General features: G+C 41.6%; 1 protein-coding gene across 1 annotated transcript in view; it reads left to right on the top strand.

Annotated features, from left to right (window-relative positions):
- The window catches only part of LOC111963899 (homer protein homolog 1-like), a 68,499-nt gene that overhangs the window by 28,735 nt on the left and 17,410 nt on the right, over nt 1-22,354 (top strand). Inside the window, 4 exon segments of the mRNA XM_023987465.2 lie at nt 4,298-4,454; nt 10,461-10,479; nt 10,482-10,547; nt 10,550-10,590. Of these exon segments, the coding sequence (XP_023843233.1) occupies nt 4,298-4,454; nt 10,461-10,479; nt 10,482-10,547; nt 10,550-10,590 (283 nt within the window).

Consider the following 22,354-nt stretch of genomic DNA (forward strand, 5'->3'; position numbering starts at 1 on the left):
GAGTTGTGACCAGTTTTTGTTGGTTATGTTGTCATAGTTGTGCCTAGAGGGGCATATGGGGGAGGGAATGCTGTCACCTTCAGGCAGGTGTTTGTCCTCCTGTGTGCTGAGAGTGTCAGTCAGGTTCGTGTGCGGTTCTGGCATTTAGGTCGCCACAGACTAGTACATGTCCCTGGGCCTGGAAATGATTGATTTCCCCCTTCAGGATGGAGAAGCTGTCTTACTTAAGGTATGGGGATGCTAGTTGGGGGATATAAGTAGCACACAGGAGGACATTTTTCTCTGTTAGATAATTTCCTTTTGAATTTCTAGCCAAATGTAAAATGTTCCTGTTTTGATTAATTTAATTGAGTGAGTTAGGTCTACTCTATACCAAATTAGCATACCCCTTGAGTCCCTTCCCTGTTTCACACCTGGCAGTTTGATGGATGGGACTACCAGCTCTCTGTAACCGAGAGGGCAACCAGTGGGTCTGTCTCCTCTATACCGTGTTTCTTGTAGGATGACAATGTCTGTATTTTTCTTTGGTGAAGTCCAGGTTCCTGCTCTTTAGGCTAAAGGCAGATGACCTCAGGCCTTGGATATTCTAGGATGAGATAGTGAAGGCTTTGTGTTCCATAAAGTGTCCAATGTTGTTGGTCATGTGGTTTGGCCTAAGGCCAGTAAGTGAGCAGAGCCTGCTGAGCATCTGGAGCATCTGGTACATGCCATTGGCTTGGGCTAGTGTAAGAGTGGGGGTTTGGACCTGTCTCTTATACACATCTAGATGTGTATAAGAGACAGGTGTAAGAGTGGGGGTTGGGCCTGTTTGCCTGCTCACGGCCAGGGCATTTATGTGACTTCCATGTTGAGGCCCTCTGCTGGAGTGGGGGGGGGGGGGTCAGGAGAGGCATAGGTCTTATCTGAGGGGGCCTAAATGGGGTGGTATATTGGCTGGTGGTGGTGTGGTCTGGATGTGTAGGTCCTCTCGGCGTGGGCCCTCTATGTGTAGGTCCGGGGGGGGTCCCGCAGGTCTGGGAGAGTGTCTTGCTGGTCTGGGGGTGGTGTCTAATCTGTTGCTCCTGTGTGAAGTGTTGGGGCTGCGTTTGAGAGCGATGTCCTTTAGGGTCCGGGCAAAGGTGGGCACTGCTGCCTTGTATAGGTGGACCTGGTCATAGAGGCTGTTCAAGTCCAGGGTGAAGTGGTGGGCCAGGTAAACCTTTGGTTTTGAGGCACAGTCATGGGAAATACTTGCATTTTACCTGCTGTTTGGTAGCAGGGTGGAAGTATTTTCGTGGTAGCAGGGTGGATATAACCACTTGTGCGTTGGGGAAAGTGGAAGAAGCTTTTTCAATCACTCCCTTGAGTGCTGTGGCCATCCTTTCCTGCTGTGCTCTCAGGTTGTTTGTGCCTGTGTGTATTATTATGTGGCTGGGTGACCCTAGTTGGTCCTCAGACAGAAGGTCTAGGGCACGCTGGGTGTTTGGACACCGGAATTTAGACACTCTTGTATATATTTTCCGTTTGAGTCCATAAGGAGCACAATCTGTGTCTTGTGTATATCCTCAGTGGGTGTGGGGGATTGTCAGGAGGGCTATCAGGGTGGCTGACAGGGTGGGTGCTCAGAGGGGGTGGGATCCCCTGGGGCTTGGGGTTCTTCATTTGTCTGTGTTGTCGACGTGGTCTGGGTTGGACTGTTCTGCTGTGGTGTTGAGACTTTTGTCGGGAGCTGAGGTGGGCTGTTCTGCCGTCTTCTCTGCGGGGGTGGCCACCTCTCTAATGGGTTGTTCTCTGTCACATGCCATCCCCCTCAAGCTCTCCTCCAGCAGTCTGATCCTCTCCTCTAGTGCTCTGTTCTTCTCCTGCTCTTTCTCCCGTTGATGGTGTCTCACCACTGTCCAGAGTGCAGATATGTCTCTCTCCACCTCCAGCTCTCCAGGTCTAGTTAAGGGGGTGTTGTTGTGCTGGACTGTTGTCTGGGTCTGTGCTGACTGGAGTGTAATCACCTGCTGTTCCAGCTCCACCTGCCTTACCTCCAGCTGGGTGAATTTATCCCGCATTTCAATGAGGGAGTAGTACTCTGTGATTGGAGGTTGACTTTCCGCTTTGGGATGCTCGTCTGTGGGGTTATGTAACGCAGAGGACTGGTCTGACCCGCTCGGGGTCGGGGTATTTTTCTCAAGAGAGAGCTTCTCCTGCTGAGCTATTTCTTTGATTAGGGGAAAGTCCAGCTGAAACTGTTTGTGGTTGCCCTGTACCAATACTGTTCCAGACTTATAGAGATTTATATTAGCTGACTGAGTCCTCGTTGTCTAGTATCCTGAGTTTCCACCCATTGGTAACATCCTAATTCTTAACAGAGGGGTAGTGTGTTAATATAGCACTGTGCCATGCCAGGGGATGGTCTGTATGGAAGATAAGGTTGCTTATGTTCCCATTTTTATAATAGCAAAAAGTGTCTCTTGATTTTCCATATGGAGCTTCATTTTGTACTCTTTTCTTGTCTTATTATTCTTTACATACGAGGGTAATGTATTTTAATTACCTCTGAACAGTGGGAGGGTGCATCTAGAGCCTCTCCATTTTTGGTTGGGGCTCTCCTGCCATTGTTGGGCTCAAGGGCTTTGACACCTCTCGTTTCACACGTCAGTGCTAATTTAAGTTGTAGTTCTTTGTCCTAGCAAGCTTGGTAGCCTTAGCATTCAGTCCTTCTAAAGTAAAATATATCATTGTAATGTATTTTTCTTCTTGGCTGTTGAAAGTGAAAAATAGTTTCGGACTAAGCATTACTCACTCAGTTCCAGGTTGGATGGTGTTTTTCAGGTTTCTGTTTGTTTGACAGAGCATTTGATGTATAGTTTGGGAATAATAATCCTTGGCTGTGTTGAAACATTCTAGGTAATTTTGTTTTGATTTTGTTTTGATTTGGAGTGAAGGTTGTTGTTTACGGTAGAATCCTGTATATGTCCCTGCCAAAAAATCCAAGTTTGTCTGTCTGTCTTGTTTTGTTTTTTTTACATGCAAAAAAAATGTGGGAGCTCATCTGCTCTTGACGTCTCTGTCTCTGTCTCCCTCTCTCTCTGTTTGTCTGTCTTCCTGTCTCTCTCTCTCTCTGTCTGTCTCCCTCTCTCATAGAGGGGGACAATAGAGATAATAGAATTCACCCAGTACTCACTCTTTCTCCCTCTCACTCAGCAGTTTCCCATCTCTCTGTCTATTCAATTGGCTTTATTGGCATGACGTAACAATGACCAGATTGCCAAAGCTTACTTTGGATATTTACAGTATTAAAATAATAAGAATCAAAATTGTCAATGGGACAACAGTAACAACAATAACCAAGGGTCAAAATAGCCAGACATATAACAATAACCATAGAGGACATGTGCAGGTTGATTGGTCTGTCAGACACTGTCCCTCATCTTATGGCAGGCAGCAATGTAGTGCTCTGCCAACCCACAGCTCTCTGTGTCCTCCCTCGACAGGACGGGTAGCCTATCCTCATCAGAGAGGTCTTTGAAACCTTGAATAAGTGTTTGAAATTTGGGGAGATGAAACTAATTGTTTTATATTTTGTGACATTTTGTCAGGAAATGCAGCTCTGTCTCAGGTTCTGCTGTTGTGCTGTGGTTGCACAGCCTTTCCTCTGCTTCTCTCTCATCCTCTAAGTACCACACGGAGACCAACAATCCAGTCCGCTTCTATGGGTTGAATATTAATGCTACTTACCTGTACATTATATCAAAGTAAAAAGAGGCACTTTAACATTGAATCATTTCCATCAGGCAGCTTTAATGACCCTCTCCTCTATAATCTTAGCAGAGGCACATTAGCTGCAATGAATAGACTAGTGGAACATCATTTATCCCTGTTGCTCCTGTTTTACTACCTTAATGTACCCAGCAAGTCAATTTGATTAACTTAAACGTAACGTCCATTCGTTTCTAGTAAATGATTTCTGTCTGTGGCTAGGTAATGTTTGTCTTTCTCCTGCTGGTATTAAAACTCCGTGCTAATGTTAATTGCGGTCCATCTGGATTGAAGAGATTGCATATCCATACTGGAACTGAAGTGTGTGTGTGTGTGTTTTCCCCTCCCAGTCATGGCCAGTGCAGTGCGCTGCAGGAGAGTGTGAATAATGGATGTTTGTCGAGATCTCTGGAGGCTGTGTGTGTGTCTCTCACCTATCACACACACACTCCACACTCCTACCTCAGCCCTCGCACACTCCCAGCACTTTTGTTTCGCATGGCTCAGGGTGGTGAGTTTAATTCCCGTGTATATGCAGACTCTCTCTCTCTCTCTCTCTCCTCTGCAGAGAGCAGCCTATCTTCAGTACGAGGGCCCATGTCTTCCAGATCGACCCCACCACCAAGAAGAACTGGGTTCCCACCAGTAAACACGCCGTCACAGTCTCCTACTTCTACGACAGCACGCGCAACGTCTACCGCATCATCAGCCTCGACGGCTCCAAGGTGTGTGTGTGTTAAAGAGTTGTAAAAGGAAGGGGAAGATATTAGAGGTTGCACGTGGTTCCCCTCTCAGCAAAGGTGATTTTATGGGGAGCAAATTAGAGGTGGGACCAGGCTGGCTGGGCTGGTACTACCTCCGGCTCTGGGCTGGTAGAACTATGGATCAGTTAGAATCAATCATGGATTGATTTACGTGAAACATGTGCTTGTGTACTGTACTCCCTCTTCCCCCTCACAAACATGTAATCGTCCCCTCGCCCACAGACACGGACAGAACCAGAAATTGAGCTGCAGTCTCACTCAACACACACACACCCTACATTTCCCACCAGTGTGTGTGTGTGTGTGTTTCCATGGCCAACGGTAGCAGCAGCAGTAGCAGCAGAGCCCGTGGTTGGTAATGGCGTGGGGGCGTTGTGGCCTGTTATGTTCTGTACGTCATAACAACGATTATTTTTGTCTTCAGAGGGGTGCAGGGGAGGAGGAACTATTTCAGCACCGCAACGGTTATGTAATGCTCTCCACACACACACACACACACACACACACACACAGTCCTCTGCTTCTCTCTCCACTGCTGTGTATGTGACCCTTGGTGCTGTGGAGCTAATGTAGCTAGCTAGCGAGTGGGTGAACTCGACTGTGGGGTTACCGTTACTGCGTTGTGCTGTGTTAAGCTTGAAACAGCAGGGAGAGGGTGGGCTGCACTGTGGCGCTGGCTACCTGCCTGCCGCTCTAGGATACACTCATCATTAACATCAACACAGCCCACTGTAAGACACGCATAGACAAACACAGAACTTCACACACACACAACTTTCCGTAGAAAGTACATACAGTAGTCTCTTTATCCTGGCGCCAGGCCTGGTTCTCAAGGGCCAGTTGAAATTGGCTTTCCTGCATTGGAATTATATCGAATTCTGCTTATATCATGCTATACCACAATAAACATAATGTTCACATGCAGAGACTCTGAGACCATTTAGTGCTTTTTGATGTGATGGGTTGGCGCCAAATCTGTAGCCTATCTCTGCTGCGCTGTATCAGCACGATGGACAGCGCCCTACACATTAAAGCGAGGCCGTTAGTAATGAACATAGGATACAAGATGGATAGGCTGTTTGTAATAGGTGAATTACCCTATTTGAATGCAGCCGTACACACAGCTGCCTTACCAAAATAATGCAAACTAAATGCTGAAAGTAGTAGCCTACATTAGAGGTCGACAGATTATTGGAGGACCAAAAAAAGCCGATACCGATTAATCGGACGATTTAAAAAATAAAAATAATAATAATAATAAAATAAAATGTATTTGTAATAATGACAATTACAACAATACTGAATGAACACTTATTTTAACTTAATATAATACATCAATAAAATCAATTTAGCCTCAAATAAATAATGAAACATGTTCAATTTGCTTTAAATAATGCAAAAACAAAGTGTTGGAGAAGAAAGTAAAAGTGTAATATGTGCCATGTAAGAAAGCTAACGTTTAAGTTCCTTGCTCAGAACATGAGAACATATGAAAGCTGGTGGTCTTTTAACATGAGTTTCAATATTCCCAGGTAAGAAGTTTAGGTTGTAGTTATTATAGGATTATAGGACTATTTCTCTCTATACGATTTGGTATTTCATATACCTTTGACTATTGGATGTTCTTATAGGCATTTAGTATTGGCCAGTGTACAGTATACTTCCATCCTCTCCTCGCCGCTACCTGGGCTCGAACCAGGAACACATCGACAACAGCCACCCTCGAAGCAGCGTTTACCCATGCAGAGCAAGGGGAACAACTACTCCAATCTCAGAGCGAGTGACGTTTGAAACGCTATTAGCGCCGCACCCTGCTAACTACTAGCCATTTCACATCGGTTACACCAGCCTAATCTCGGAGTTGATTGGGCTTGAATTCATAAACAGCAGAGCTGCTGGCAAAAGCACGACCGTAGCTGTTTGAATGAACGCTTACGAGCCTGCTGGTGCCCACCATCGCTAGTCAAGACTGCTCTATCAAATCATAGACTAATTATAACATATAACAACAGCAGAAATACGAGCCTTAGGTCATTAATATGGTCGAATCCGGAAACTATCATCTCGAAAACAAAACATTTATTCTTTCAGTGAAATACGGAACCGTTCCGTATTTATCTAACGGGTGGCATCCATCAGTCTAAATATTCCTGTTACATTGCAACAACCTTCAATGTTATGTCATAATTCACTAAAATTCTGGCAAATTAGTTTGCAATGAGCAGGCGGCCCAAACTGTTGCATATACCCTGACTCTTGCGTGCAATGAACGCAAGATTCTCTTTTTTTTCTACCATGTTATTGACTTGTTTATTGTTTACTCCACTGTGTAACTTGTGTTGTCTGTTCACACTGCTATGCTTATCTTGGCCAGGTCGCAGTTGCAAAGAGAACTTGTTCTCAACTAGCCTACCTGGTTAAATAAAGGTGAAAAAAAAAAAAAAAAAAAGAGAGAAGTGACACAATTTCACCTGGTTAATATTGCCTGCTAACCTGGATTTCTTTTAGCTAAATATGCAGGTTTAAAAAATATGTACTTCTGGTATTGATTTTAAGAAAGGCATTGATGTTTTATGGTTAGGTACACGTTGGAGCAACGACAGTCCTTTTTCGCGAATGCGCACTGCATCGATTATATCCAACGCAGGACACGCTAGATAAACTAGTAATATCATCAAACCATGTGTAGTTATAACTAGTGATTATGAATTGATTGATTGTTTTTTATAAGATAAGTTTAATGCTAGCTAGCAACTTACCTTGGCTTCTTACTTCATTCGCGTAACAGGCGGGCTCCTCGTGAGGCAGGTGGTTAGAGCGTTGGACTAGTTAACCGTAAGGTTGCAAGATTGAATCCCTGAGCTGACAAGGTAAAAATCTGTCGTTCTGCCCCTGAACAAGGCAGTTAACCCACCGTTCCTAGGCCGTCATTGAAAATAAGAATGTGTTCTAACTGACTTGCCTAGTTAAATAAACGTGTTCAAAAATATATATAACAAAAAAATAAATGTAAAAAAAATCTGCAAAATCGTAGTCCAAAATTACCGATTTCCGATTGTTATGAAAATCGGCCATTCCGATTAATCGGTCGACCTCTAGCCTACATATTCATGCACGCCAACAAAAACACTAGTAGCAGTTTGGCTTCGAATAATGCCAGCCTATCAAAAACACGCTTCCAATACGTGCAGTTCTATTTACAACCACAAAAACTTGTTAACAAGAAAACCATCATAGAATGTATCTATTTCTATGGTGAACCAACCCGATATGTAGCTATACCCAGGGGTATCATTTGGCTAAGGAAGTCATTTTGCCATTCCGTACCCTGGCTATACCACCTAGATCTCTATAAAAACCAACCAGCTACATAGAACAAAAATATAAACGCAACATGTAAAGTGTTGGTCCCATGTTTCGTGAGCTGAAATAAAAGATCCCCAAAATGTTCCATAAGCACAAAAAGCTTTTTTCTCTCACTCTCTCCTGTTAGTGAGCATTTCTCCTTTGCCAAGACAATCCATCCACATCCGGCTTCTTTACCTGCGGGATCATCTGAGACCAGCCACCCGAACAGCTGATGAAACTGTGGGTTTGCACTACCAATTAATTTCTGCACAAACTGTCAGAAACCGTCTCGGGGAAGCTCATCTGCATGCTCGTCATGACCTGACTGCACTTCGTCACCGACTTCAGTGGGCAAGTGCTCACCTTCGATGGCCACTGACACGCTGGAGATGTTTGCTCTTCACAGATGAATTCCGGTCTCAACTGTACTGGGCAGATAGAGTGTGTGGCGTTGTGTGGGCGAGCGGTTTGCTGATATCAACGTTGTGAACAGAGTGCCCCATGGTGGCAGTAGAGTTATGCTATGGGCAGGCATAAGCTACAGACAACGAACACAATTGCATTTAATTGATGGCAATTTGAATGCCCAGAGATACCGTGACGAGATCCTGAGGTCCATTGTCGTGCCATTCATCCGCTGCCATCACCTCGTGTTTCAACATGATAATGCACAGCCGCATGTTGCAAGGATCTGTACACAATTCCTGGAAGCTGAAAATGTCCCAGTTCTTCCATGGCCTGCATACTCACCAGACATGTCACCCATTGAGCATGTTTGGGATGCTCTGGATCGACGTGTACGACAGCTTGTTCCAGTTCCGCCAATATACAGCAAATTCGCACAGCCATTGAAGAGGAGTGGGACAACATTCTACAAGCTACAATCAACATCCAGGTCAACTCTATGAGAAGGAGATGTGTTGCGTTTCATGAGGCAAATGGTCACACCAGATACTGACTGGTTTTCTGATCCACGCCTCTACCTTTTTTAAAGATATTTGTTACCAACAGATGCATATCTGTATTCCCAGTCATGTGAAATCCATAGATTAGGGCCTAATGAATTTATTTCAATTGACTGATGTCCTCCGTATGAACTGTAACTCAGTAAAATCTTTGAATTTGTTGCGTTTTTACGTTTTTGTTCAGTCTAGATTGTTTCTTACCTTTTCAGAAGAGTTGCAGCCTCCTTGAAGCTCTGGAACTTCCTGAGTAATCGATCATTCCATTCTCCCTGAAATCTTCTTGTAAGATCCCCCTCAAATGCCAGTTGGATTAGTTGAGCTTTCCTCGGGTGAAGCATGCTTCTTCTATACTGACTGAACACATTTGTCAATGTGGAAAAGTGAGTTCTCGCATGTAGCTGTGGCCCAGAGAATCGTTGCAGAATATCAAGTGGGGTCCATTTCTCCTCATTGGAGCAGGAGTGAGCGATTTCAGTCTGCAAAAACTGGCAAGCGATACTAAACTCAGCTTCCACCAAATCAGTTTTGCTTAGATCCAGCAGTGGTTTCACTTTTTTCACATCTAGAAAGTCATGGCTCTCTGGGTCAAGGGCACACAAGGCCTCCACCAGTTTGCTGTTGCTTTCGCTGAATCATTCGGACATTTCACCAATGACGGTATCCAACGTGCTGAAGAACAGTCTTTTACACTCAGTCTCTTCTCCTCTGTCCTGCTGGCCTACTGTACTGTCCAACACACATTGCTGGAGATTTGTACTTGCATAGCGTCATCGTTTGCTTGGAGCTGGTGGTGCGTCAGTGCCACTTGGCACTGCACTGTGCCAAAATGGCTTGGAACTCGCTGTCACACCTCAGCTTCTCAATGCTCTCCAATGCACTGCGGACCACTTTGACTCCAGTGTAAAGATCTGTTGGTTTTGCCTGGAGTCATTTGTTTGGAGAATCAAGAATACTGAGGATTCTGTGCACCATGGTGGCTGTAAACTTAAAGCCAGGGTTCCGTCACCGACTTCAGAAGTCCTTTAGCCTCGAGTCTTACTGCTGTGTTGTAAGAACATGTGCATTCGATGTCAACTTCACAATGTTGTCACAAGTTTTAAAAACCACTGACACTGTAGCCAGGTGTTCCCTCCTCCCTTGGGTTTGTTTGGATACTTTGGCGAAGGCAATTTCTGATCGCCATCGTGGCAGTGGCAGATTAGCTGATTTGAGCTAGCTAAATAGGCTAAGGCTAATAACACTAAAGCTTTTTACAGCTAGCTAAGAAGCTATCTAAAATCTGTAGGCGTAAGGCAGAGTGGAGTGAAGCATCTTCAATGGTAAATTTGACCCTACACTTCCCACCCTCGCCCTCTCCCTCACCCACCTCCCCTCTTCAATGGGGATGTAACACACACACACACACACACACACACACACACACACACACACACACACACACACACACACACACACACACACACACACACAGACAGACAGACAGACAGACAGGCAGACTTTCCATCTGACACAGATAGCTAATTCATATTCAGTCGTTACTGTTGCTGTAGGCAACCATCCAGAATACAAGCCCACTCATCTTAGACAAATGGGCTTCTACATAAAATGATCAGCATTGCTTTTGTGACTCATAGAACTCTTCTTCCTTTCCCAGGCAATCATCAACAGCACCATCACCCCAACATGACCTTCACCAAGACCTCCCAGAAGTTTGGCCAGTGGGCCGACAGCCGAGCCAACACCGCTACGGTCTGGGCTTCTCCTCAGAGAACAACCTGCTCAAGGTACACACACACACACACACACACACACACCACACACACACACACACACACACACACACCACACACACACACACACACACACACACACACACACACCCAACACACACACACACACACACACACACACAGCTAGCCACCTTTTAATTGTTGTCATGTGCACAGTTTACAGCAGGTATAAAAGGTGCAGCAAAATGCTTGTGTGCTAGCTCCCTCAGAATTGCATTACAATCAGCAATAATCAATATCAATAATAGTCAATTCAAATAAAAAATAAGTAATAGAAGAGGTATTATGCAAAGTAATAGCCTGATATGTACACAATATGATATACAGAATAGGTAGCACATTCACCATGTCAAGTACTGTAATTACAATATAGGGGATAGTGGGGTAAGTTGAGCCACCCTTGTTTCTAGGAAACTATACACAAAATGAATAATTTGACCAAATATTTAGGAAGAGGTCATTTCATGGAGTCTGTGAGGGAAGAAACCTCTTGGGAAAAGTGGTAAGCAAGTTAGGTCCAAAACCTTTCTATATCTATGCTTGTATCTAAACCAAAGTAGATCATCATTTTAAGAATATTTTATACATCAGTTGGCATTCCATATGCTTCATTATGAGGTCCTTAAAGTGCGTCCTTCTAGCTGTGTGGGCTAATATAGTCAAAATGTTTCACTTGGGGTAAGTTCAGCCAATGGCCATGGGTTAAGTTGAGCCAATGGTTGAGCTAATGGCACATACCACTACCTTCCCCAATGCTACACGTTCCTTTGTCTTATGCGCTTCTGCACTCTTCTCACACCTAGGAACCTCCCTCATACACACTGCTGCTACATGCCCAGAAGCTTGACACCTGTAACAATGTAATATATTCGGCACAAAAGCTCGTACAGGACAACTTATATATCCTAACATCACTTTGTCGGGCAAAGAATCAAAACTCAAAATAGCAGACAACAACTCTTCTGTTCCACCAACTCATGCCACCCTGTCTGTGTCTCACCAAACGACGAGCATCACAAACACCGGGAATCTTCCCTTTCATTTGGCCAACTTTTACATTTACCGCTATCCCAGTAATCACTCCTTTCAATGGCACCCTCTTCTTGAGAGCAAAACAATTCACATTTCTTGTCCCCATTTGTTTAACCTAGAGCGCCTTCTACCTCAGACCAGCAGAAACACAAACAATTATCACCCTCTTCTTCCCTCTCTCTCTTAAACCTCCTCTGCCTGTCTTTTTCCCTCCATTCCTCCTCCGTATTCCAAGTATACGTCTCCTTATGATAATACTGCACTTCTCCTGATATACATCTTGTTCTTGCCTTCTCAAGGGACGCCATTTAATCGGCTGTCACAATCTTCGTACAATCAGCACGAACCCCTTAGGATGTAGCGCTCAACAATGCCTCCCACTTATAAAGCAGCTGCTTCGTCTTGATGTTGTTCTTCATCAAAAGCTACCACAACACTTTTCCATTTCAAACAAGCACGCTCTTCCAACCACCATCCACCGTCTCACTTCATGTGCTTGATACCCCCCACCGTAAATTATGTATGTCTATGCTTTATACAATTTAGGCACCTGATCTGAGCCAAAGGGGAGACTAGGCATCTACCATGCCACCACTACCACTATCAGATTAGGGGGGGGGGGGCAGGCATTGTAGCCTATGTTTTTTGTCCCCCCAGTTTGGTGCTGAAATCACCCACTAATTAACTTGTCATTTTTTGCAGATTAAGTGTTTGAGCTAGTAATGTATCAATATTTATTGTTTACAAATTAGCTTTGACAATTTTGGGATTTCACCCCCATCTCAAAATCGAATGGTTTTGACTGTTTGGGAGTTTTTAGTGCGCTTCTTTTTTCCGTCTCTTTTTACTGACTCAAATCTTTTCGACTCGTTCAGACAAAAGAACAAATCTTTTGACTCATTTCACTATGTTGTGTCAGTAATGCCCAGAGCATGCAGGACCCTCTACCGGCCAACGATTAACTGAAAACTTGAAAGTGTCATGATTCTACAAGCCGCTTGTTCACGTTGTTCACCATATGGGGCTTATTGGAGCGGTCATTTGAGACTAAGACTTGTAAAAGTGTGCTTTAAACAATGTACATTTCTTGATTGCTAGGCATACAAATACAATTATTTCTTGATACATTTTAAACGAGGTCTAGTTGTGGCCACAACCGGACTAGATTGTGAGCGACTCATGGCGGAATGCATTGCTTGACTGCCGTGAGGGTGTTAAGTACAATATTATTTTGCGAACTGCAGCACCCCAAACGATTCGTTTTAGAGTTTGTTTAGCCGAGGCTGTGTATGTTTTGGTTCTACAAAGCTGTGTCTATATGTATATATGTCATATATGACAGCCTGTTGGTGGTTGGAGCGCGTCTCTGGAGCCGCTGAGCCAGAGTAGCATGTATCAATCCTGCTACAGCAGAGGTTCCCAAACTTTTTATAGTCCCCCTTCAAACATACCCCTCCGTACCCCTTCAAACATTCAACCTCCAGCTGCGTACCCCCTCCAGCACCAGGATCGGCGCACTCTCAAATGTTGTTTTTTGCCATCATTGTAAGCCTGCCACACACTTTAACCATATCTACATGTACATACTACCTCAATCAGCCTGACTAACCGGTGTATGTAGCCTCGCTACTTTTATAGCCTCACTACTGTATATAGCCTGTCTTTTTACTGTTGTTTTATTTCTTTACCTACCTATTGTTCACCTAATACCTTTTTTTGCACTATTGGTTAGAGCCTGTAAGTAAGCATTTCACTGTATTCGGCGCACGTGACAAATAAACGTGGATTTGACACACACACACACACTGTACGATACACTCATTCTTATGTTTTAATAAGTGTGCGTTTTTGTCACAACCCGGCTGGTGGGAAGTGACAAAGAGCTCTTATAGGACCACGGCACAAATAATAATAAAAATAATCAATAATGTTGCTCTTTTATTTAACCATCTTACATATAAAACCTTATTTGTTCATCGGAAATTGTGAATAGCTCACCACAGGTTAATGAGAAGGTTGTGCTTGAAGGGATGCACATAACTCTGCAATGTTGGGTTGTATTGGAGAGAGTCTGTCTTAAATCATTTTCCACCCACAGTCTGTGCCTGTATTTAGTTTTCATGTTAGTGAGTGCCAAGAATCCACTCTCACATAGGTACGTGGTTGCAAAGGGCATCCGTGTCTTAACAGCGAGATTTGCCAAGGCAGGATTCTCTGAGCGCAGCCCAATCCAGAAATCTGGCAGTGGCTATTTTCACAGAGCTGCTTGTTCAGATATCGGTAAGTGGACTAGAGGCAGGGCATGAAAAGGATAACAAATCCAGTTTGTGTCATCCGTTTTGGGAAAGTACCTGCGTAATTGTGCACTCAACTCACTCAGGTGCTTCGCTATACAATGATGGAAAGACCTGTGTGTTGTACTTGTTACTGCAGACCGAGAAGAGCTCCAACTTCTTAATCAGAGCCTCAATTTTGTCCCACACATTGAATGTAGTTGCGGAGAGTACCTGTAATCCTAGATTCAGATCATTTAGGCGAGAAAAAACATCACCAAGACGTGTGAGAAACTCTTCATCGTGCAAGCGGTCAGACAAGTGAAAATGATGGTCAGTAAAGAAAAGTTTAAGCTCGTCTCTCAATTTAATAAAAAAAAACGTTTCAATACTTTGCCCCTTGGTAACCAGCGCACCTCTGTATTTAATTTTTTCAGAGGGTGGATCAGCTTTAATATTGCGGATAGATTGTTGCTTCCATCAATGTAATTGTCTGTATCATTTCCAATCCCCCATATATTATTGGGGTAAATATATATATATATATATATCTCATACAACGCTGTGTGTATATGCATAGCGTTGTATGAGATATTCAGTTTCTTGGAAATTTCTCGCACGGAATAGCCTTAATTTCTCAGAACAAGAATAGACTGACGAGTTTCAGAAGAAAGTTCTTTGTTTCTGGCCATTTTGAGCCTGCAATCGAACCCACAAATGCTGATGCTCCAGATACTCAACTAGTCTATAGAAGGCCAGTTTTATTGCGTCTTTAATCAGCACAACAGGTTTCAGCTGTGCTTAAATTATTGCAAAAGTCAATTAGACTTTTTTAAATTATTAAACTTGGATTAGGTAACACAACGTGCCGTTGGAACACAGGAGTGATGAATGCTGGTAATGGGCCTCTGCACCCCTATGTAGATATTCCATAAAAAATCAGCCGTTTCCAGATACAATAGTCATTTACAACATTAACAATGTCTACACTGTATTTCTGATCAATTTGATGTTATTTTAATGGACCAAAAATGTGCTTTTCTTTCAAAAACAAGAACATTTCTAAGTGATCCCAAACGTTTGAACGGTGGTGCATATACATAAACATTCATACACACATACATACATACCACACTTTTTTGTTGTTGAATATACCTATATTATTCCCCACAAAACCTACCACCCCTCCCCTAATTGGAGTAAACTAATAAACAATAATACTTAGGCTTCTACCTTCCGTTTATACATACTATAGACATTTTACAGACACAATCTATTTTACAATAGTTACATTTAGTTTGTTTTTAGTCCTGGCCTTCCTCTATTTCTGATGGCCATCCAGTTTGATTTTTATTTGTAACTGTGCTATTTCACAACATTTCTGAACCTATAAACATTTTACAGACCCTGTATGTTTTACATTGGTTATCTTGTTGTTATTATTCCCACCCTTCAGCTGTATTCAACCCCTCCCATCTATCTCTTAACACCAACCATTTTGGATTTCTATTTGCCATATATTTTACTGTGCTGTGATGCTTCACAAAAATACTGAACCTTTCTATTCTCATCGCTTATACAGGTTGTAAATTAAAGATAAACAGTTTTGCAAAAAAATATATAAGATTGATCAACTTTTCAAATCACCCAGTATTGCTATCTGCAGCGTTAGTTCTAGGTAAATGTTGCAATTCTTCAGGCATTCCTGGACCTGTGACCAAAAACGAGCAACATATGGACAGTACCAAAATAAATGATCTAATGACTCTGCCTTCTCACAGCAAAATCTGCAGAGCTGGGAAGATTGTATCCTCCATATATATAACATTTTATTGGTTGCAAGAATTTAATAATAATTTAAATAGAAAAATTCTAAGTTTTGAATCCAGCGTCGTTTTGCATGTCAATTCATAAACCATGTGCCATGGAATGGGTACATAAAAAATCTCTTCCCAACTAATTTGCAACTTATATGGCACAGCGGTCAATTTTTTGGTCCTTAAACGAAATTGGTATATTTTTATTTATCACAATTTTCTTTAACCATTTTTGGTCTTTAATGCAGGGCCGACAGACAAGTTCCTTACTTTTTCCCCTTTCTACTTGTCTCTTCCATTTTCGTGGTAATGCTGCAATTAGTTGGTTGTAATTTTTGGTAGAGCAGACATTTCCATATGTCTGTGTTAGCTCTATGTGTGACATACCTCCACCAGTCCTATTTATGATATTATTTACAAAGAATATACCTTTTTTTATTGAAAAGTTTTTTTTTTATCAATTAGTATATTTGAGTTTAACCACAATATTTGTTGTATTATTTGTTCTGTCTTTTCAGGTGGATTAAACTGAAATTGCAACCAACTTTCTAAGGCTTGTTTAAAAAAATAACGATATTTTTCAGATTTCATTTTCAGATAACTGAAAGTGAGCGGTTGTAATCTGGAAAAAGGCCATTATTGAACATGGGGTGAGACATTCTTACTAATTTACTAGAGAACCATTTCCGATTTAAGTATGACTTTTGTATGACTGATGCCTTTTAGTGAGAGGTCTAATGCTTTAATATTTTATTATTTCTGCCCTCCGAATTCATATTCGTCATATAAATAGGGCCTTTTAATTTTGTCTGGCTTGCCATCCAAAATAAAATTGAATATTTTTTGTTCATATAATTTAAAAAGCAGGTCACTGAGTGTAGGCAAAACCATAAGCAAATAGCTAAACTGTGATATGACTAAAGAGTTAATCAGGGTGATTTTTCCACAAATAGACAGGTATTTTCCTTTCCATTGTAGCAAGATCTTATCTATTTTTGATAACTTTCTATTACAATTTATTGGAGTGAGAATTTCTTTCTTTCGGGATATGTATATCGAGTATGTCCACATCCCTGTCAGACCATTTTATTGGTAAACTACACGTTAATGTAACAGTTGCATTTTTTTGTGACCCAATACGTGATATAGTACACTTATCATAATTTGGTTTTAATCCAGAGAGGTTAAAAAAAGTATCTAGATCCTCTGATGCTGTGGAGGGATTCTAATTGTGGTTTTAAAAGAAAACAACATGAATCATCAGCGTAAAATGAAACCTTTTGTTTTTAAGCCCTGGATTTCTAATCCCTTAATATTATTGTTGGATCTAATTTTAACAGCTAACATTTCGATGGCAATAATAAATAGATATGCTTATAGTGGACAACCTTGTTTTACTCCTCTTGACAGTTTAAAACTTTCTGAGATGTAGCCATTATTTACTATTTTACAACTAGGGATACTATACATAACTTTAACCCATTTTTTATAAGAGATTCTACAAAATCAAAATATTCCAGGCATTTATATTTAAACTCCAGTCGTGCTTTATCAAAAGCATTTTCAAAATCAGCTATGAAAACCATGCCTGGTTTCCCCGATATTTTATAGTATTCTATGGTTTCCAGTACTTGTCTTTTATTATCTCCAATGTATCGTCCATGTAAAAAAAACTGTCTGATTAGGATGAATAATATCGGACAATACCTTTTAAATTCTATGCGCCAAGCATTTAGCTAGAATAATTTTTGCATCACAACACTGAAGTGTAAGAGGCCTCCAATTTTTTTAATAGACTGGATCTTTATATATACCACTTGGATCCTGTTTCAGTAATAATGAAATCAGACCTTCTTGTTGCATGTCCGTTAATCTACCATTTATATAGGAGTGGTTAAAACATGCTAATAATGGTCCTCTGCGTATATCAAAAAAAGTTTGGTATACTTCCACTTGTATGCCATCCAGCTCTGGAGTTTTCCCAGCCTTAAAGGCTTTAATTGCATCAAAAGTTCCTCCTCTGTAATTTGGCCTTCACATGAGTCTTTCTGTACAGATGTTAATTTTACATTATTAAAAGGGGAAAAATCCACACAATTATCTTCGGTTAGTGGAGATGGAGGCAACTGAAACGAAAACATATTCTTCAAGTACTTTTCTTCCTCTTTCAAAATATCGCTTGGTGAATCATGCGTGACTCCATCATTTGTAACAAGTTTCAATACATGTTTTTTTGGTAGCATTTCTATGTTGAAGATTGAAAAGGAATTTGGTGCATTTCCCCCCATATTCCATCCAGTTCACTTTAATTTTATAATATATTATACTGGATCTTTCTTGAATACATTCCTCCATTTCCTTTTGTTTTTCCTCTAACTTATTCTGTGCCTCTATGGTACAGTTTTATTTGCTACCTAACTGTACTGTTTTTCCTTCAAATTCCTTTGTTAATATGGTCTCTTTTGACCTAAATTGCTTTTGTTTTATAGATGAGTACTGAATTGCATGGCCTCTAAAAGCACATTTAAAAGTGTTCCATACAATAAGGGGATCTGCTGTACTTATGTTATGTTGGAAAAAGTCAGTTATAAATTATTCTATCCTAGTTAAAAAAACAAGTTATCATCCAGTAGACTTTGATTACGTTTGTCCTCACCCACGTGGAAATTTTGTAAGTGTAATATATATGCCAATTATGTGAGGATCTGACCTCATTCTGTCCCTTATCAACACCTTTTAAACTTTTGGTACCAGAGAGAATGACATAAGAAAGTAATCAAGACGACTAGCTTGATTAAGCCTCCGCCATGTACAGTGGGGCAAAAAAGTATTTAGTCAGCCACCAATTGTGCAAGTTTTCCCACTTAAAAAGATGAGAGAGGCCTGTAATTTTCATCATATGTACACTTAAACTATGACAAAAAATCCCGAAAATCACATTGTAGGATTTTTAATGAATTTATTTGCAAATTATGGTCTGTTTGGACAATTTACACATTTGGATCAAAATTACTGTTAATTAATATCATCACCCCTTTTGAATTTCTTTGCCCATGGGAGAAATATATTTCTCCCGCCCAGTCCCTTTTCCACAAAACTTAATCAAAATTTTTCCTGTAAACAATAGATATTATATTCCTTCTCTTTTTGCCAGGTAAATACTGATCATCTTTTCTTATTATCTGCTAAGCCATTACTATTATAACTGGCTATACTTATTTCACCAATTACCATAATGAGACACAAGTTTCAATTCTATTTATCATAATATATGTTTGTAAACGTACCATTAAAAAGTAACATGATGATTGAGTATCTATGTAGCTGTACCATGATAGTTGCATTGCTACTAAGTAAACCTCCAATTGGTCCTCACTATTCCACCCGTTAAAACCACTCCTCACCCCGAGTTCGGTTGTTATCCCAATGCCCAGTGGACCACCCCCGGATCGCTTGGCCCCGGAGAGACCGGGACCCACTCTTCGAAAAGAGCACACACTGCCACCCACAGAACAGAAGCAGATCAACCGCCAAATGCATTTCCATCGCCCTCACCTCGATTTGTATTATGTATAGCCATTTTAAAAAATATAGATAAAAAATAAAAAAAATTAAAAACTTATTTTCCATAATTAGCAATTAATATTTGTAGTAATGTAGGCAGATTATGCAAAGGATTTTTACCTCTCACCAGTCTCACCATTACCAAAATTACATTATGGCAAGCAATTATTATTTTAGCAAACAATTATTGTGATTCATCCTATATTGTCCGTAACATATTTTACTCCCTCGCAACAGTTGTGGGATACGCACATACACCCACACACTCAACCCCTTTCCCCCACAACAACCATAGACTCAGATTCTCAACAGTTGCACCATCCAAGAGCCCAACTCAAGAAATGTCTTGATTTACGAATGCATATATAGTTGCAGCTGAATGAGAAGGCCTGCAAAACTGAACAGAAAAATGAGATTTGCTTAACCATTGTAACGTCCTAGGTGATGGAGGTCAGATCTACCCCCTTCCCCTGAAACACCCACAACATGGTCCCCCGTAGTGACCATATTCTCAAGCATCTCCGTGCAGTCAGACCTTTGATTTTGTGCCACCATGGCCACAATAATATGCCCCCTCTCTGAATGTCTGAGTGTGACCCCCCCTCCCCATGGGTTACTGCAGCTAGTGTTGCCAGCACTGCCACTACCTGGGTGGGTGCACCCCACCGGAATCCCCACCGGCTAGGTAGAAGGTCATCAAGTTTCTCATTAGCAGCGTTGAGAATTTCCTTGTATATTATGCTCTCCCATCAGGGGGCTCTGGCTTTGCAGGACCAACCCTGCCAGGCAGGCTCATAATCTTGAGGGGGTGGTGCTGCTCTAGAAGGTCTCTGACCACATTTTGGCTGCATACAGGCCGCATACAGCAGGCCCATAAAATAGATAGGGACTTCTTAGTGTCTGGGTTGTTCAGGTGGGTGTATAGGGTTGTGGACCGTTCCATCAATATAGGACGTTAGATGTATAATTTATTTTAAAAATGTAGTTCCCCATGATAGGACAATAAATAAATTAGATGTATAATTTATTTTAAAATGCTGTTCCACCATGATAGGACAATACATAAATAAGTATAATTCATTATAAAATGTATATCCCTCATCTGCACAAAATTGAAAGCTCTCTCACAACCCCTGCTCACAGAAATATTGGTTCTGGGATATGCAACCATTTCCTTTCTCACTCACTCAATGCCACACTTTCCTAAACACCAAAAAACACACACCACAACATCCATCTCAATACATCCACACATACCCACATACTGTGCCTTCTGTCTGATGTTATTATCTCCACCATGTTGAATTAGTGCTTTTGTGTTCCAATTAGTTATATTTGAAGATAGATTGAAAAGCTATATGTATTTTTTGTATTATTGCAATCCATAACAGGGCTAGAATTGTGTGTCATTATTTGCTTTTTAAGGTCATTAACTTCAGTTTCAATCTTATTGACTGTCCCTTTTAGCTTGTTTGTGTCTTTCTCCAATGTCACAGCTTTTTTGTCACTCATCTCGAGGCTTGCCTTCAACTCTTTAATATCCTTACCGACTAGTTCAAGTATGCCCAGTTTGTCATTTATTGATTTTTAACAGATCGGTTTCGACCTTTACCATTCCGGGTAGTGAAAAGATTAAAACGTCTGTGTCTGTAGAAGAGTCACGTTTTTGTTTTGAAATGGGTTCCCCTGTCTTACTCTCCGTCATGTTTGGGTGTTGCTTGTTTTTGGAATATTTTTCGATAATTTCTCTAGTCTTATGATTTGTTTTGTGTTGTTTTTAGATTGAAGGTTATTACCCACCAGATTGTGTAGTGCTCATATTTAGTCTAACTTACCGATATTGAATATTACGTTTTTATCTTGAGGTGGTCTACATACCTGCGTTCTGTCCGCAATCTTCCTTCTAGGCAGGTAGATTCTGGGAGCACTTCTGTATGTTGTAAAAGCGTTACATGGTCGCTGCCCATATCATTGCATAGTGCAGAAAATACACGTGAGTTCAGGGGCCTTTCTTGAACAAAGTAGTGCCTAAAACGTCTTTCAAGCTGTCAGGCATTCCCTTGGCAGTAAGAGACTCGGTGGATGCTGCAGTGTACCCAAGTGGCGTCGGGAGCAACTGCTTGCACGCGCATTACCACTCCACTATGTCTCACTGTCATGGCTTTTGCGCCATCAGTACAGATACCAACACATCTTGACCACCAAAGTCCATTTGATGTCACAAAGCTGTCCAGTACTTTAAAAATATCCTCTGTTTTCCTGGTTTCCAGTAGAGGATGTCTTCCTTAATTGAACACTCATAAACGCAACGGACATATACCAGGAGCTGTGCCAGGTCCGCCACGTCTGTTGACTCATCCAGCTATAACACATAGAATTCACTGGCTTGTATACGAAGCAGTAATTGTTTCAAAACATCTCCTGCCATGTCACTGATGCGTTGTGAAACAGTGTTGTTTGATGAAGTCATTGTCTGTATAGTTTTTTTGGCCTTTCCCCCCAGCATTGTCCCAGCCATATCCAGAGCAGCAGGAAGAATTAAGTCCTCCACAATAGTATGGGGCTTGCCTGTCCTAGCCACTCGGTAGCGCACCATATAAGAAGTTCTAGCCCCTTCTTATTAATGATATCTGTTGCTTTTATACATGTCTTACTACTCGAATGTCGTCTTATTTCTCACTCAAAAAACTCCTGTGGCTTATTTTCCAAACGGGCATGTTTTTTTCTTCTAAATGTCTGCACAAGAGGTAAGGTTTCATCGAGTTGTGAGATGGTACTTTTGCACATGTAACACACTGGCTGAGGAAAGGCACTACTCCCAATATAAATGAACCCCAAATCAATGTAGTTCTCATCATATTTGCACCGCTTCGATGGTCCAACATCCCTGACTGTTGTTCAGGGCTTTCCCGGGTAAGGTGCAGAAGCTCTTTGGCTGCATCAGATTCACAACTGTCAGTGTCCATGCTAGCTGGGCTAACAACAAATGTAGAATTACTGATGCTAGCATTGGACGTGCTCGTGGAAGCAGAACAACTTGTCGTCGACAGGTGCAGGTGTAGTACTGCTGGT

Source organism: Salvelinus sp. IW2-2015, linkage group LG5 (genome assembly GCF_002910315.2).
Source record: "Salvelinus sp. IW2-2015 linkage group LG5, ASM291031v2, whole genome shotgun sequence".
Lineage (NCBI taxonomy): Eukaryota > Metazoa > Chordata > Actinopteri > Salmoniformes > Salmonidae > Salvelinus > Salvelinus sp. IW2-2015.